Source organism: Gadus macrocephalus, chromosome 20 (genome assembly GCF_031168955.1).
Source record: "Gadus macrocephalus chromosome 20, ASM3116895v1".
NCBI classification, from domain to species: Eukaryota; Metazoa; Chordata; class Actinopteri; order Gadiformes; family Gadidae; genus Gadus; species Gadus macrocephalus.
Window position 1 is genome coordinate 17,954,226 of NC_082401.1, and position 17,824 is coordinate 17,972,049.

Sequence of the window (17,824 nt, forward strand, 5' to 3'; positions counted from 1 at the left end):
TGCTCTCCAGGCACCCTACTCCCCCTCCTTCACCTGAGGAGAACTGCAGCATGGAGTCCAGCCTGAACAACATGGAGTCCAGCCTGAACAACATGGACACAAGCCTCAGCAACATGGACCCCAGCATCAACACAATGGACCCCAACATCAACATCAACAGCATCATCAGAAACATGGACTTCGACACGGTATTTTAATTGAACTGCCCCGAAGAAGCAGAATGCTTTTTGATTTTTGTTGCATATTCGTACATTACACTGTGTATAAAGAAAATCTATTCTTTGCCCTCTCCGCCAGTAGTTCTGAAGTGACGCACATTTCCCGCCTGGGATGAAAAACCAAAGTATTTAAACGTATCTTATTGTACGCTGCAGCGCACCATTTGATTACAGTCTTTCTTTTGCTTCTGTCCCTAGATGGAGCTGTTCCCTGGGTTGTCTGACATGGGTGGACCACTGCATGAATACCAGCTTGACTATTGAGCTGCTATCAGACGTGGACTGGACCGACCAGGGCAACCTTTCTCCGTGGTGATGACCTCATCACCTGTCGACCGTTTGATCGGGTTTCTCGATCGGTATTCTCAGCTGTAACGGACAACTGTTCCAAACTGTAACGTTTTCGAAGAGAACAATTTTTAATGAGCTACTGACCAAAAATCATCCAACATAAATCAATCATCATAGCGCATTCCTCAGCTGACCTAGGGATCTCCCATTTTGAATTCATTCAACAGAAAAGTATTTTGTGCTTTAACATGATCTGCATCTATTCTTTGAATGCAACCATTACAACCAGTGATCAACACACACCTCTATGGGTCGCTGTACGTCCGTAAAAAACTGCCTTGTAGGAAGAACAACATTTTTGGGGTGAACCATTTAATTCTATCAAATATACCACGTTCTCTTAAATATTTGTTTTAAATGTTGCCATTTTAAGGGCTGTGCATTTTTAAGGCTCTTAGAAACGTTTAACGTAGGCATCCAAGCCCAGGTGGACTGCAGTACTCTTATGTGCTATTTTCTTCCTTTGCTGTCAGTGAATATTAATGTGCGGAAAGATTGAAATAGGAAGTGACTGCTGTGGTACTCCATATCATTATAATCATATCATCTCCTGGTCGCTTCGTTATATCGTAGTTGAAGCTTTAAATGTGCAATCCGAAGGATTCGGATAATGTTCTCTGGTTTGATTGATTTCTGTGTACTTTAACTTCTCGAGACAGAAAAAAAAAACAATGAAGGTGCAATTTAGTTTTTGTTTATTAAAATAAACGTTGAATATATGTTCCAAAAGCAAATGACATCTGTACTGTACACTCTTTTCAGGAACTAAAAACAAAGAATACTGTACATCTAACATTCTGATATTTCCGTCTCTTATTCAGTTTGTTATTGTTTAATCATCCAAAAATGTCACAAGCCAATTATCAACGATACAAAACATTACCATAAAACAGACAAACAATTAATTTAAAGCTACAAGTTCAAAATAACATTCAGATGCATCTTTAACGCCATCGATTATATTAACCTCCGAAGAAGTACATTTTAAAGGTATGGCTGCACAATATCAACTATAAATTTTGCCTTAAAACAGAATGCAATTAATGCATTTAATAAGCTTCAATGTAAGATATTCTGTAATACAGGATTCACAATTAACACAATAATGTATTTGTTTTTAAAGTTGACCTTAACAATTTTGTCCCCATCATTTCACTCAAGCCCAGACATAACAGCTAGTTACAAATGTAACATAGTTATGCATGTTCATCTAGTAAACACACACACCATTTGATGCACAGCAGTGATAGAGGCCTTGTATTGCCATATTGCTAGTTGTGATCAGAATCACATCTGCAGCGTAATGTTGTCCATGTAGCCCTTTTTGTTGCACTTGACTTACTAATTTGGCTCCTGATTCCAGAATTCAGGAAAGACCGTTTCTTACTGATCAAAGTGTGGACGTCAAACCACGCCAGCTAATTGGTTCTCATTCTTATCAATAATTTCCGAGTTGTGTTTGGTTCGAGGCAGGTAGCACGGACAAACCAAAGCCGAAAAAGGAATCAGTTGCATTTGTCAAATTTATTGATAAATAAATATTCAGGGGTTGTTTATTGTATTGCTGTATTACAGGAGAGTAAATTAAACTGATTCTAAAAGTGCTTGTCCTCATTTTCTAGTACTGCTGTTTAACAAATGTCATTAATTTTTTTAAGGTATATGCCTCAGCTGTGTCTGTTTCAGAACATAACAAAAAGGCACACCCTTAAATGACTAAAACACCTGGAATATTAGATCTACGCACTAGCAGACAACAAGTTTATATCCGGGATTGGTGTTTGCTATCCCTGGGGGAATCTCATTGAACAGATTAAGTAATATGTGTACTTCAAAGATTATTATTATTTTTTTTAATCAAGCGTCAGTCCAAATGTTAAATGAGTTAAATACAGTCATTTAATTCTAGATCAACATTTGATGACGACTTGAGCAGCTTACACAAGGGATTTTCCCCTTGTGAAACCGACTTCATCTGGTTGATTCACGGTTACCTTGCACATCTAAAAAAGCAGTGGAGTGCCTGTATTGCACGACAGAGTGTACGTGAACGGGCAGTATACGATACGAAACATCAGACTGCCGATATACGGGTGTGACAAAGCTGTTTAGTTGACCCACTCTAGAACCGAATTTGGAAGAGGACACCGATCTACATCCTGATAGTTCAGTGGTTCAATAACAATAAATATGTACTAATCTTATATAGTTTCATAATAGTGTACAATTACTTTCCAAAAGTATTGGTGCATTTCCTTCACACATAAAAAAAACGTGGAGTTAAAGGTCACATCTGAAGCAGAACACATCCAGGAAAACTATAACATTACTGAAAGAGAACTCATGACAAACTACAATGCATATTCTATAATTGCCTCTATTTTTAACCAGTTAAACCCTGTCAAACAAAATGATAAACGAAAAACGACCAACAACGAACATTCGTCTTCTCAGAGAGATGGACCGTTGTTGTGAATACAGACCGACTCCAAATAACCCAGCACTCATTTGGTCCATTTTACTGCGATATCTCTCGGCGCTACAGCGCCGCCACCTCGTGGCCCGGGGGTGGTACTACAACAGACCGTCTAGGTTTTTCTCCGCACTCTCCTTGGCGTTTGTGTCTGATGCGATTGGATTGTATTTCTCGTGGAAGTCCTTCAGGATAGTGACCACATCGTGGTGACCAAAGTGCAACGCCTCTTCCATTGGAGTGTTTCCCCACCTGGGGTCAAGGGAGAAGGCCAGGATAAAAACACTAATGTTAATAATATGCTATTGTAAAGATACTCATATTAGTCACATCAACTTGGACTTTAACTATTCATACTATCTTTAATCACACACCCCTATTTTGCAATTATCATCTCAATATTTCATATTCAATTTGCAATATTCCAGCATCTGAGACACTTATTGTTACATAGTTTAGTTCCATCTAGATTATTTCTGTGCAAATACATAATTTTCTGTATTTCACTCTTTTATGTAAATTCATATTTTATATATTAAAATAACTCAATTAACTGTTCTTCCCCCCAACACCATAGTACACCTTCTGTATCAAAAAATGTAAAAGCTGCTTCGGGTGAAAGCGACTGCTGAATGACTAAATAGCGAAATCGACAAACGCAGACAGACCGGAAGTGGACGAGGTGGACAGGAAGTGGAAGAGGGAGGGTCCTACCTGTCTTTGGGTACGGGGTTCACCTTGCACGCCTCCAACAGGAAGCGCACGACCTCCCCATGTCCTGAGAACAGCAGACACACAGTTATGGGATTTCAGGCCAACTTAAGCCCCTTTCAAACATGCAGTCAATTTTCCGGTAGATTTCCTGTATGGGGTCGTGTGTTAATTTAATCAGAGATCGATAGTCTGGGAAATGTGCACGGGCAATTTACCTGCCCAATACCTATTAACATTTGCGAATCACTGCCTGTACGACTGTTGTGTAGGAAAGAAGTCACGTTCCCGGTAGGGGAACGTTAAGGGTCACGTTGACGCAAGACACTTTCACTTGGAGGGAGCAAACCAATCACAAAACCCCGCTGGGGAAGCACATGAAATCGCAGGCTTTTTGTGTGCTGTTTTTTCTGGGACAGGTTCCAAAATGAGGGAGCTGCTCAAAGTCTGCAGGTCTTATGGGGAATGGCAGTAGAGTGAGCGATCCAATCACAAGACTCCTCTGAGGTGTGTGTGTGTGTGTGTGTGTGTGTGTGTGTCCGGTAAAAGCGACAACTAAAATAATCAATCAGTAATGATGATGGATTATATCATTATACTCATATTATAATAATAAGCATTATAAACATTATATAATATGTGTAATGCTATATGACAATTAAACATATTATATCATATGTATGATGATTATAATTATAACTACATTGATTATGATAATTTTGAATTACCTTCTGCAGCTGCCACATGAAGAGCTGTCCTGGAGTCATAATCCCTCTGTTCCATATCAATCGACGATAAAGCAAACCTACACAACCACAGACACACTTAAATCAGACTTCATGTTGCAGAGAAATGTTAGATATTTGGATTAAGCGTTATTTCCGCCTCACCTCCTGAGTGCAGAGACGTCTCCGGTGTAGGCAGCGAACAGCAGGTTAATAACCGACTTGACCTGCAGGGGGCAACAGAGAGCCATTTGTAGAGAATAGTTTGACTACAACTCTTAAACAAGAAGTCCTTCTCTGTATCGTCCAGAAACTGCTGGAAAGTCGTCATCGTTAGTACAAAAAAGAAAAGATTAGTGGTTATAAAGATGAGAAGAGGAGGCCTGAGTATTTCATGTCAAACCAGGGCTTTCAGCAGGTTGATATCAGTTTAATCTGTACGAGTTGGCCTATGGTTTGGATGTTAAGTGATGGTTCAATTACCTTTAACCACGTCAACTCTACCCGTCTGCTCTGATTTAGACAAGTTAAAATTAGGCTTACTCAAGAATGACTATATAGGCCTAGGGCCTTATATATACACACAGACACACATACATACACATGGAAATACTTCAGATATCCCCACAACCGCAGACGAGGTGAGACTTACCCTGGGAATCACTAAATTCTCTAGAGACAAAGCAGGCCAACAATCTTTTTGAAACAAAAATATGGTATTGATATGGTGGCAAGCCAAGAAAATAATGTTGACCGAATCCCTTTCCTAAAATGTCACACAAACAAAATTGATCTGGAGACTTTGCAGCCCCTTACTTTACTCATTCGCAACATCATGCCCTGTTTAATCATGACTTATTTTGCCATGATCAAATGATAAGATAGATTTAGATTCTAGATTCCTTAAAGAGGAAGAAGCCAAAGAAAGAGGCAATTTTGTTAGGGAGAAACACTAAAAGAAGATTCATAACGGAAACACAGATTAAAAACAGAAACAGGTTAATAACAGGCAGGTCAAAAAAGAGCAAGCACCCGATTAAATGAATTAGCCTCCACCAAGGTTAGAGAAACACCATATGTGACAAGGATATATTAAAAACATTTGAGAATTATACACATCTATATATATTCTTCAAGAAGATCTTTACAGAAATTAAGTACAGATTTGTGTGAATGGTATAATTATTCGTTATGCGTGAATGTTTATCAGTTATACTGGCAAATTATACAAGCAGTTTAGTGGCTGAATGGTAGGAACAACTTGTTAAAAAATTCCAAACCCATTTGTGTTATATATAACACCAACAGCGAACAATAATGTTTAGAGATTCTATCGGTATACAACAAAAGGTAACATTTAAAAATACATAAACTAATGAATTAAACAGTTTTGCCCGGAAAATGAGGGGTAAATACAAGTTCATGCATTTATGAATATATGAACCAATGCTTGAATGTGTACTGCTAAATGTACTACTGTACCTTAGGTTACTCAGGAAAGTGCTATTTCCTGAAACAATAGTATGAACATTACCATGTATTCTTATTTAGTTCTGAAATGTATGTATTTGCCTCAACACTGAGACAAGAGAAATGGTCCTGAAATAAATTTCAGAAAATGGGTTATTGTTAAACAATTCCAAGTTAATAAGTGAGTGAAAAAAGAGCAGTTATCACTATTTATATGTGTTGATAATAGTTTTTTATTTGGTGTATTTGGTACATGGAAAAAGGAGGCAGAAAACTCTTAGTTTGAACTCTCTGCCTTGTTTCCACCCATTGGTGGCCATCTGTTGGTGCATAAGTTTTAAAAACTGTAAACATCTAAATGTTTCCTTAAAGTACATCACATTCGGAATTTGCTGTCAACTACCCTTTACAAACAAAGTTGACTGTTACAGGAAAAGGCACATTAAAAAAATGTCATGATAATCAACTCTCATTAGACCAAAGATTCAGAGAAACACCCAATTCAATGTCACCAGATGTTGATATCAGAATTTAAGCAAAAAAAAAAAGGGCAAAAGTGACAGTTGTAACATGATCGAGACAACATGGAATCATAACATATTCCATCAAATCATACAGAAAAGCATGCAATGGACACAATGGAAATCAAAAGTGTGTGTTTGTGCACAAGGATTCAGACAAATGACACCATGCAAATTGATATAGAATGGTTAAAGTGGTACTGCGTTCAAAGGCCCAACCTTATCAGTGTTGTTGGAGCAATCAGCACATTTTCAGGTGAGAACCAGTAAGTGTGTATATAATTGGAGGTAGGATTGATTTTTGTGCATTAAAGTGTCAATTCGGTTTACTCGATGAAGTATGTTTCCAGCTTGGTTAAGATAATGGTGCTATTCACCAATAGCCCTCCTACCATTCTACATAACTTTACTTTATATGGAGCCAAAAATCAAATACTCTTTGTATATATTTTGCCAAGATATAACAAAGAAAGCATTGAGTCTTTAGGTCCAGAATACAATGCTTCTTCATAGACTGAAGACGGGAGTGTTTGAATGCATTGTACCACCACCCAATAATGACAGTTTAATGAAAAAATAAAATAAATGTCAGTACAAGTCATATTTAAGACAGAAAGTTCAACCGCGTCACAAAACAGGAGTAAAAATAGCTTTCAAGATAAATATAGTCTTTGACCGTGGCAGATAGACAAAAAGCTAAATATCCCCAGCACAACACCAACTGTTTCAAAGGTCCGGCAAAGATTAAAAATGCAGAGTGGGGCTAGACAAGTGCTTCTTTAACTCACAGCCGGCTTCAACAGTTTCTGGGTTCCATCCCGATCTCTGCATCTTACCCTTAACAATTCTAGATCCCTACCGCCTCCTTAATGTAACTGAACCCACTGTAAGTCGCTGTAGATGAAAGCTTTTACTAAATAACCAAGTAAAAACACATTTAATCTGCTGTTCCACTGAAAAAGTTCAAGTTTGCCCGAGCTAAGTTTGGTAAATAATATGTGAGAGATGTGTAATAATTACATGTCACGATTTCATATTTTTGGTCAGTTTTTGACAATCCTGCCCCGACTTCAAATGAAATACTTAAAAAGCACACACACACACACACACACACACACACACACACACACACACACACACACACACACACACACACACACACACACACACACACACACACACACACACACACACACACACACACACACACACACACACACACACACACACACCTGTAACACCGTCCTTATAGAGATAGAGATATATTGAGTTCTTAACAAAGTACATATTTATGCAATGTTAAAAGCACCACATGAACATTAAAAACAAACCTGCGTGACTTTCAGATCCGGCACAGGTAAAGCAAGCTACTTTACAAAAGGATCCATTCTTCTACCGCAGCCACGCCCGTCCATTCATATACACACACAATCCTTAACTACAATAGCATTGAACCTAAAGCTCCAAAGCAGTGACTTCATTTGAATTCTCTCTTGTTATAAGTCTCTTTAAAACAGAAGCTCAGTGTGGGATGGTGAGCTAGCCATCCACACTGCCAACTGACCCTGGGAAGGGACTAGGCCACAAGGGGAGACAACGGGGCCAAGAAGCTAGGGGACAGTCTCCCATCTCTGGGTTCCCTTAGTGTTATCCGAGCCCCTGGCAGTATTCCTGCTTCGGTCTGTGTCAGGGTTTTATGAGTCAACGCTTCCGCCCATGTCTCAATCCCAAAATGATCCCAAAACTATCATTAATGATAATCCTAATACAGATTACAGACACGGCCCAGGGGTAAACGGTTTAGCCAAACATCGGTTTTCACTGCCTTTCTGAGCTCCTGGTTGTGGACCGGAAAGGAACAAATGTTGGAATGTGAATTGACGATGGGGCTCGGAATTTCATATAGAGCTTTATCTAACCCTTATAACCAAAGCATACATAGTCTGAATTTTGCCTTATATTGGAAGCTTGACACCAAAAACTGAATGGTAGGAACTAAAAATCAAGTTATTTGAACAGGGCACATAACAGGGAGCTCTTCAAATAGGACTCGGTCTCTACTGGAACAAAAATTCAAAATATCGTCACCCACATTTGGATGCCGTTTGCTTTGGCTTTCGTCTTCAGCGATGGCTCAACAGAACTCTGACTGTTTCTTCGGGGTCCTTAACCTTAAAATCTGATTTCTAATTCAATGATTTCTAAAAATGACTGCCTCAATTCCTGATTTGGACTCTGCTAACAAATGGCAATACAAACAGTGACTACATGAACACAACTTCACTGCATTGAGTGACTCCAATCTGCATTGTTCGCCGATACGAAAGTGATATTGGGAAACACAATCCTTTAAAGCACCGGGATTTTGACGTGATAAGACTGAAGACGACCAGGTGTGCCTTGCCACACATACACACACAATTGAATTGTGTGTGTCCATTCCATTTATCCAGTGAGGTGAGGTCAGTTAAATATATTGAACCTAACAAATGTGAACAGATTGACCAGTCGGAGAGGAGAAAGACCACATGATGGTGTGTAACATCTCAACAGCTACGCCCCAGTCCAAGAGAAACAGTTCCTCCCCCTTTTAAGGCAACAGGCTATTCCAACTTTGAGTCCATAGCAACCCTGAACAGAAATGTTCTTTGGTAAAAAATAAAATAAAATAATAAGGAAAGGAAATTAAAAACAGAGATATAAACAGTCACCACATCTTCCCCTATTTAAACGCAATAAATAACTTTTTTTTTCTATAATTTACATAAATATCTCAAAACCGCAGGCATGGGGAGGAGGGGAGGAGGAGAGGGATAGGCAGAGGGTGAGGGAGGGGGAGATGGGATACAGGAGGGGAGGTAAAGGGACATGGGGGAGGAGGGTCCTAGCTGTCCAGCCTATACACTATAGTGGTGGAGCTGTCCTGGTTGGACTCAGTAGGGCAGATCTTTTTCCAGAGGGGAGCGTTGAGAGCTAGCTCCTGCTGCAGGCTCTCGTAATCCATGGGTCCGAAGGGAGGCAGCTGTTTAACGGATACACAGTTAGTCTCTCTGCCCTGTGTGTTTGTGTGTGTCTGTGGGGGTTTTGTGGTATCGATTAGCTTGTGCGTGACATTTTTAATGGTTCATTGGAAAAATTTGAAGGTTCCGCCATTCACACCGATTACCTTAGGAGAATATTGTGTATTAACATCTTAAAAAAGGTATAAATACAATTCTCTCAACGTCTCAAGATGCTGTGCTGGATTCCACTTCCTCTTCCAAAGAACTGCAATCTTTTTGTTCTTGGTGCCGCTTAGTGGTTTAACTCTGTAATTGCGGGGCTCGGGTACTTATTTTTGGGGATATTTTGTTTTCAATTACATTTGACTCAATAAAAAAATATTATTTTTAAACATGCCGGGGAAAAGCTCAATAAATCCCATTAATTAGAAGGAAGGAAGGAAAGAAATGTCATTATTTAGAAGTGAAATGTGATGAACAACATAAGCCATGCTACCTACATTTGACAAACAGAAACATGCGTCCTTCTCCAAACATTTGCTATACGTGTTGTACGTCTAACCACTTAACATCAGAAAAGTCAAAAATAATTCCAAACATACAGTTGAACCCCTAGCCGCATCCAACACACTCCCGGCCAGGCATAGCACCGGAAAGACCCTCAGATACACATACGGTCCCCACAAAGCAAGCATGCTGTTTTTGTTGTGTTTGTTTTTGTTGTGGTTGTGTTTGTTTTTGTTGTGGTTGTTTTGGTTGTGGTTGTGGTTGTTTTTGTTGTGGTTGTTTTTGTTGTGGTTGTTTTTGTTGTGTTTGTGGTTGTTTTTGTTGTGGTTGTTTTTGTTGTGTTTGTGGTTGTTTTTGTTGTGGTTGTGGTGGTTGTGGTTGTGGTTGTTTTTGTTTTTGTTGTGTTTGTGGTTGTTTTTGTTGTGGTTGTTTTTGTTGTGGTTGTTGTGGTGGTTGTGGTTGTGGTGGTTGTGGTTGTGGTTGTGGTGGTTGTGGTGGTTGTGGTTGTGGTGGTTGTGGTGGTTGTGGTTGTTGTGGTTGTTTTTGGTGTGTGTGTGTGGTGTGGTGTGGTGTGGTGTGGTGTGTGTCAAGAACAGTACTGGGCAAGGGCACCCATCACTGTGTGTGCATGTTTGGCAAAGGGGGTGTTCATAAAAGCAACGGCAGCCTTACCCGCTGGTCCCCTCCCTCCCTGCGGGGGTCGTGCTTCTTGGCAAAGTGCCTCAGGTTGTCGTAGTTGTGGAAGTTGAAGAGTTCCACCAGGTCCTGCCAGGGAGAACACGTGCGTTAGTGGACGTCTATGTTAGTGATCGTGGCGCCAGACGCTCCCCTGAGAAAAGGCCATTTCCCCTAACGTCAGAAAGTGGTCAACGTAAATACGAGTACGTCTTCATTTGTACATGGAATTGGTACACGGACTTTGCTTTTATATAGCGCTTTTATCCAAAGCGCTTTACAATATTGCCCGACATTCACCCCTTCGTGCGCACATTCACACACCGACGGCGGTGTCAGCCATGCAAAGCGACAGCCAGCTCGTCGGGAGCAGTTAGGCAGGGGTTAGGCTGAGCTCCTTTCGTTATTTCCACATTGGAGCCCAAGGGATTAATAGTCTAGAACATAGCAGTTCCTTCAGATGAGAGATAACAGCTACCCACATGAAGGAACTGTGAAGAACTATCATTTTGGTCCCAGTATTACAGTGAATGTCTTACTGAGCTAAACACGACAGATTTTCAACACAACGCTTTAAATAAATGAAAGCTTGTTATCACCTCAACCTGCAGTGAAATAGTCATTCATCAAACATCTACTTATCAATGACCTACTGATGTTTAATCAGCTTCTGCTACCACTACAGACCTGTGACTACGTTGTAGTCAACAACTTCTTTTCTTTTTATAATCATGCTTGTAAAATTAACCTTTAGACATTACAATAAAATGTTGTTTTAACATTTGTTTTCAAATTCCTCCGCCCTATCAATGGGTGTGTCTATGTGTGTGTTTTGCACATCAAATAAATAGTGTATAGCATATAGAAAATAGTGTATGCGTGTCGTGGACATTTCTTACTGTGCAAAACTGGATTCCCCGGACAGAGTTTCCCAGTTTATCCAGGGGCGGCGACCAGCACATGATGCCCATCACGTTGGGCACAACCAGAAGGATCCCCCCGGCCACTCCAGATTTGGCCGGTAGACCCACCTGGAAAAGGGAGGCGCAGGGGGCACATATACTGATTTAACTCCTTTGATCTGTCAAACACCAAGCGTCTTTGGGTACCGAGAAAAGCGCTATATAAAACCTATGTATTATTATTATTATTAAACACCACACCTTTAACCTGTCAAACATACAAACATTTAATCTGTCAAACACAGCGCTCTAATCCATCAATTACACACACCCTTAACCTGTCAAACACTATACCTTCAACCTGTCAAACACTATACCTTTAACCTGTCAAACACTATACCTTTATCCTGTCAAACACTATACCTTTAACCTGTCAAACATATAAACCTTTAACCCGTCAAACACATACCTTTAATCCTATAAACAAAACACCTTTAACCTGTCGAACATAAACACCTTTCAACAGTCAAAAACACATCCAACTTTGACCTGTCAAACACATAACCCTTATCCTGTCGAACATAGACACCTTCAACTTGTCAAGCATATACACCTTTAACTTGTCAAGCATATAGATCTTTAACTTTTCAACATACACCATTAATCTGTCCAATTAAAACACTTTAACCGGTCATACATGCACAACTCTAACCTTAAGGTCACCTGAAAAAACAACATGCACTGAAAATCACTAGGGGTGACCTTGAATCGTCTTTGAGCAGGGTAATAGGAATCTGGAAAATGATTTAAGTTAATAATTCATCAGAGTGTAGGCTAAAAACAAAAACGGGTATTCAAGCAGAAACATTAAACACAAGCCAGTCAATAACCGAGCATCATGGGATGAGTACATGGGGACAGTTACGCGTGTGCCAAGTCATTCCTATATTTAATTTTCTTTTGCATTAATATCATACATTTGCACCTTGCAAAAATGTCCCATTTGTAGTCTGTATAACAGTCACGGACACTTCAACAATAATTCAACCAAAAATTAACATGCGATAACTCATCCATTATTTGTAGTGGAAGTAGGAATAGGACTGGGTGTGACTCACGTGGAAGGCGAACTGGCCCGAGAAGTCGTACATGCCGCAGGAGTGCATGAGGCTCAGCGTGTCCCTGACAGACTCGGGGCTCAGCACACGCTCGCCCGTGATTGGACAGAAGCCGCCGTTGGCCAGCGTGGCCGCCATGACACTGGCGCTCTCACAGGTCACCTCAATGGAGCACAGCTGGGACACACGCACACGCACACGCACACGTTGGCTAAACATTAGAAAAGGGACTAGATGCAGGCAGCTTTACCACATGCAGTGGATTTATCCAAGGCATGCATCCTAGATTATACAGTACATAGTACTGTAGTACGTACTTTTAGGGCCCACACATTGCTGCTTTGGTTTACTGAGTCAGGAGAGGCAGAATATCATAACCAAATCGATGAATGTGTGGAATGATCATACTCCCAAGAGAGAAGAAACAACTGAACCAATGACAGATGGGACTATGAGACCGAACCAAAACAAAGAAGATGGAGGTAGGAAGCCTCTGAGCTAGCGCGACGTTAGCTTCCATTAAACTGCGTGGTGTGCATGCTGAAACCGACCCACCGTGGAGGGGAAGACAACAGAAGAGTCTAGAGTTGCACTCACCTGGAAGTAGAAGTCCAGAATGGATGTCATGTCGGTCCCTTCTGGAAAACACTGCAGGAGGGTAAATAAAGGATTTAACAAATAATAAAACATATGGTCTGTTGAATGAATTATGAAAATATTCGTCCGTTTGCCAGATACAGTACTATTTCAACAGGATGTTTATACTCGTCTCTGATTTTTTCGGGTCTCATGCGGTAGTTTGACTAACGACCACTATAAGGCAGAATGCAATGGAACAATGGGACACATTTTAATCAAAACTAAGTGGGGAGGGCAAACATGGCTGGTTACAGCTTTGATTTGCAAACTGCTTTGGCAATGTTAAAGTTTATATTCCATGTAAATAAAGATCAAATTGAATTATTTACAGAGAAAGAGCGAGCTGGTGGAAGAAAGGTTAAGACCACAAGAGAGGGACAGAGAGCAGCAAGCATAATTAACCCTTATTCACAGACAGACGATAAAGGAAGATCAATATCAAGCGAATGATATACATGTACAGAGAGGGTGAGACCGAGACAATACAGACAGAGAGAGAGAGAGAGAGGAGCACTACCTTCTTCTCTTTCAGGTAGTAACCAATGGCGAAATTCCTGTCTCCTGACTCACGCTCGGACTGGAATCTGCACACAAAAGACATTCTTCAGCCTGCACACCCCGTGTGTACATAACGGCTGCCCCCACCCACTTTTGTTTCCTCTTGATGCGTGCAGTGGAGTACACCACACACACACACACACACACACACACACACACACACACACACACACACACACACACACACACACACACACACACACACACACACACACACACACACACACACACACACACACACACACACACACACACACACACACACACACACACACACACACACACACAAACACCAGTACCAAGTCATTATTAACCTTTAACACCACTAAAATGCATGGCTGACATCCAATACCTTAAAGCATTTACCAGAAGGATTATATATAATTATTAACCTGAAGCAACATCCACAGCCTGCCAAAGGAGGGGAATGAGGGCCATATCTATAAACAGAAGTTTAGCTATCTTTCAGTTAACCTCTCAAATGTACCTTGGTGATTCTTAAATATTTGTACTGTTTAACTTATTTATTGCTTGTTCTTGTTGGTTTTTTCCCTTTGTTCAGCACTTTGAACTGCAGCCGCTATACAACAGCAACCAACCGGAGCCAAAAGCCAGTACCGGTCAATAAACAACCAACTAGGACAAGTGCCACATGATGTGAAGGCGTTTAAATTGTTGTTTTAGCTCAGATTCGAACAGTGAGATTTACATGAAGCCACTCCCCAGACAGACCTCCCCACATCCAGGCCAACCCAACTCCCCCCTACCTCCGAGGAAACACTTACGTTGCGTTGCTGAAGCCAACATACTCATTTCCGGCCATCTTGTTCAGAAAGTCCATCACCTGGAAGCGAACAAGTAAACACTGTTAGTGTTCACTATTCATGACTTTATCCACGATGACTACTAACAGTGATTTAGATCGGGTGGCTAAGGAGTCTGTAGGCGGTTGGAGTATCTTGCTTTAGGACTCCTTCAGGTAGTGGTGTGGAAATAGGGGATCGAACTGAGAACCTTTCGAGCCTCGAACATGCTTACCACTGCAATTTCCTGTCCTCTTCCCCACACAATGTGGTGAATGAGCAGGTACAGTCATGCGTTTAGATTTAATATTTGAGTCACTTCATTGGCCTGAAGATACTCAAATTTCAATGCAGGTCTCTATTTGGTATAGACAACGGTTAACAGAGATCAAGTGGTAGTCGTAGCCGTTACCAGATAATGACTGAAAACACAGTTCCATACTTACATAGTCAAATTTCTCTGCGTTGCTTGCGCCTTGCTGAGGGACAAAAAGAGAAAAGGAAAAGTGCATCAGCAAAGTTCATCCCACGCGTGTTATATATATATATATCCATCCGAGAAAAACGGTAACAAACAGAGCAAGGCGAAAAAAGATGACAATGCTACAGCTAGTGAGTTAGAACTACAAAATTAGCACGATGCTAAGATTTTCATTCATATCAAGACGGCACAAAAAGAAAAGTAAATCACAAAAAGTTTGGGTAGTATTAATCAATGCACTAACGATTGGTTTAAATACTAAATAAATACAACAGGGGTATTTAAAGTAAAGAAAGGGAGGTTTAAACATGTTCATTGATCGGGGTGATTAAGCTAGATGATTTGGTAAAGAAAAATATAACATTTAATGAAACAAGCTTTTCCCATCCAATGAGTTTGCTTTGGGCGATTCATATCAAAGGATCAAGTTTACAGTTTTTAACGAATCAACCGTTTATAAGACATGTAGCTTTTAATGCGTATGCAAGTACCATTTTATATCCATCAGTATACATGGACTATTATCCTTTAGAGCTGTGTGTGTGCCTGCGTGTGTCATGTATTTTTGTATAGGTAGGTATAAATGTGTGACTTGTACACAGTTGCGTCATTTGCGTGTTTAAGGCATCGTAGCACGTGTCATGCGCGTGACAGTGATATTGTTTAGGATGAGAGACCTTGGCAAGGACTACAGGAAGGAGAGAGGTGAGAGGAGATACAGGAGGAGAGATCTGGCCTTCTAGCAAAGTCCGAAATATACTTTATCATTCAGGCAAAACGTAAAAGCTGGTGTCTAACCAACTGGCGTAGCTTTGCATATCACAAGTTCCTAACCTTACCATTTCAATCACTAGAGTCTAGAAAGTAAAAGATCACCCGTTTGATTCCTAGTTTGATAAAAAAATGAAATTTGGGGGGAATAATTGACTTGAAGCCAAGTATCAATTAAGTAAAAATCGGTTAGAAGGAGTATTGCTTTCACTTTTTAGGGTCAAGGTTTTTTTATGCTTAAGATTAGTAGAATACTTCTTACAATTGGTAAAGAAAAGATTATTTCCATTTGATTTAACATATATCTTTTTCAAATGTGACATTTATTGCAATACATGTCCTTAACTGCACAAATTGGGGTACACCCCAACATCTTCACTATCCTGGCGATTTAGGGTCCCAGTGTTCACAATGAACTCAAAACGTTTTCCAAAATTCTGTGCTCTGATTTCGTTGAAGGGAGACTACATCAATACATCACTACACGCATGGCCGAATTTGTCAAGGACTACAAGTCACCGTGCAAACAAAACAAATACAAAATAAGAATCATGGTTTAGTTAAAGGGTCACTACATGAGGCGTTTTCTAACGGCAGGTAGGAGGGAAAAGTGAGCGAGAAAGAAAGTGGGAGAGGAAAAGTTTGAGAGAGAGAGAGTTTGAGTAGCCAGGGATTTGGGGTGGGAGATAGATATGGAAAAGGAAGAAGAATTTACCAACGTCTTTTGACCTGCTGCAGCAGTCATAATATCCCACAGATCCTAAGTCTGGAAAATATGCAACAACATACAAAAAAACAGCAGCAACAACATGTAGCCTGTCAAGCACCATGTAACAACAGTTTCCGTGGCTTTCTGTTTTTTCATCCACATGTTGCCAGGGCAACCAGAGGTCGACTGTATACTTCTCACAACAAGGAGAAACATCTTCAACTCATTAAACGCAGAATATAAACTAGATTTCGTGCCAATTACAATTTAAGGTTTTAATATTATTATGAATTACGTAGAAATATAGAAGATACACTAATGCCGATGGGTTGGATGGGAGCACAGACCACACATTAAGTACCCTGACCATATGCATTCAACATTCTTCATGAACCACTATCTCTATTGCAGTGGAGGGATGGATCGCGGTTTAGACATGCATTCAGGCAGTTACATGGCAAACTCATTGTTGCTGCCGCCTCTGGCGTGAAAAGACCAAGACTAGTGTATGTGAACCTGTGTTTGTGTGTGTGTTAAGCGGTATTAAGGGAAGGATTTTAAGATGGGCAGACGTGCGATAGTCAGACCCGCCAATCGTTATGCGTGTGGGCGGGTGAAAGATGCAAATCCTACTGGATACGATTCACAATCGATGTGGTCCAGATTTGGGGACAGTGTTACCTAGATGGAGTGGTGTGTGCGGGATGAGACGCGAATTGGCAGGAGAATTTTCAACTTCCATTGAAGTGAGTTATTTCAAATTTATTTCAGAGAAGGTTGCCGTTTTCTATGGTGTCAAAACGTTGTTGGAGAATACACCAACGGTGGTGCAGGGTCAGTCTTTAGATTATTAAGCAAATACCGCATTTATGAGTCCATGCAGAAAAGACTAGAAAATCTGCCTAGTCAGTCGTTCTTTGTGCTTGAAAAGGTCCCGTGTATAGTATTTAGTAGCAACTACTGGCGAGTTTGCAACCAACTGAGGTTGCTTTTGATAACATTACGGTGTGCAGTTGTATTGCAACAGTTTAGTTTTCGTTTCGTCAGTGACATGACGTCTTCCTGAATGTTTATCATGCTGCATCAGCAAGCGTATGATATACGTGCCTTGCCTTGCCTAAAATATAATGAGAAATCAGTCGTCAGATCAACCAAGTTAAATTGGTTTAAATAAAGCTTCAGTATATTAA

At 40.4% G+C, this 17,824-nt stretch overlaps 2 protein-coding genes across 7 annotated transcripts in view; one reads left to right on the top strand and one right to left on the bottom strand.

Annotated features, from left to right (window-relative positions):
* The window catches only part of LOC132448314 (uncharacterized), a 35,890-nt gene extending 34,587 nt beyond the window's left edge, over positions 1 to 1,303 (top strand). Inside the window, exon 46 of the mRNA XM_060039478.1 lies at positions 11 to 1,303. Within this exon, the coding sequence (XP_059895461.1) occupies positions 11 to 197 (187 nt within the window). The 3' untranslated portion in view covers positions 198 to 1,303. The remainder of the gene's footprint in view (positions 1 to 10) is intronic.
* LOC132448531 (glutaminase kidney isoform, mitochondrial-like) overlaps positions 1,248 to 17,824 on the bottom strand; it is a 30,193-nt gene continuing 13,616 nt past the window's right edge. For 4 of the 6 annotated variants that reach the window (XM_060039928.1, XM_060039927.1, XM_060039931.1 and 1 more), the window contains exons 8-18: positions 15,120 to 15,152; positions 14,656 to 14,714; positions 13,830 to 13,896; positions 13,271 to 13,321; positions 12,674 to 12,850; positions 11,553 to 11,684; positions 10,651 to 10,743; positions 4,644 to 4,705; positions 4,482 to 4,558; positions 3,757 to 3,820; positions 1,248 to 3,294 (exon numbers count right to left, since the gene is read on the bottom strand). In XM_060039928.1, the coding sequence (XP_059895911.1) occupies positions 3,144 to 3,294; positions 3,757 to 3,820; positions 4,482 to 4,558; positions 4,644 to 4,705; positions 10,651 to 10,743; positions 11,553 to 11,684; positions 12,674 to 12,850; positions 13,271 to 13,321; positions 13,830 to 13,896; positions 14,656 to 14,714; positions 15,120 to 15,152 (966 nt within the window). In that variant the 3' untranslated portion in view covers positions 1,248 to 3,143. Of the gene's footprint in view, positions 3,295 to 3,756; positions 3,821 to 4,481; positions 4,559 to 4,643; positions 4,706 to 6,157; positions 9,492 to 10,650; positions 10,744 to 11,552; positions 11,685 to 12,673; positions 12,851 to 13,270; positions 13,322 to 13,829; positions 13,897 to 14,655; positions 14,715 to 15,119; positions 15,153 to 16,640; positions 16,692 to 17,824 lie in introns of those variants that run through there. The other 2 variants (XM_060039932.1, XM_060039929.1) reach the window with 2 other exon arrangements.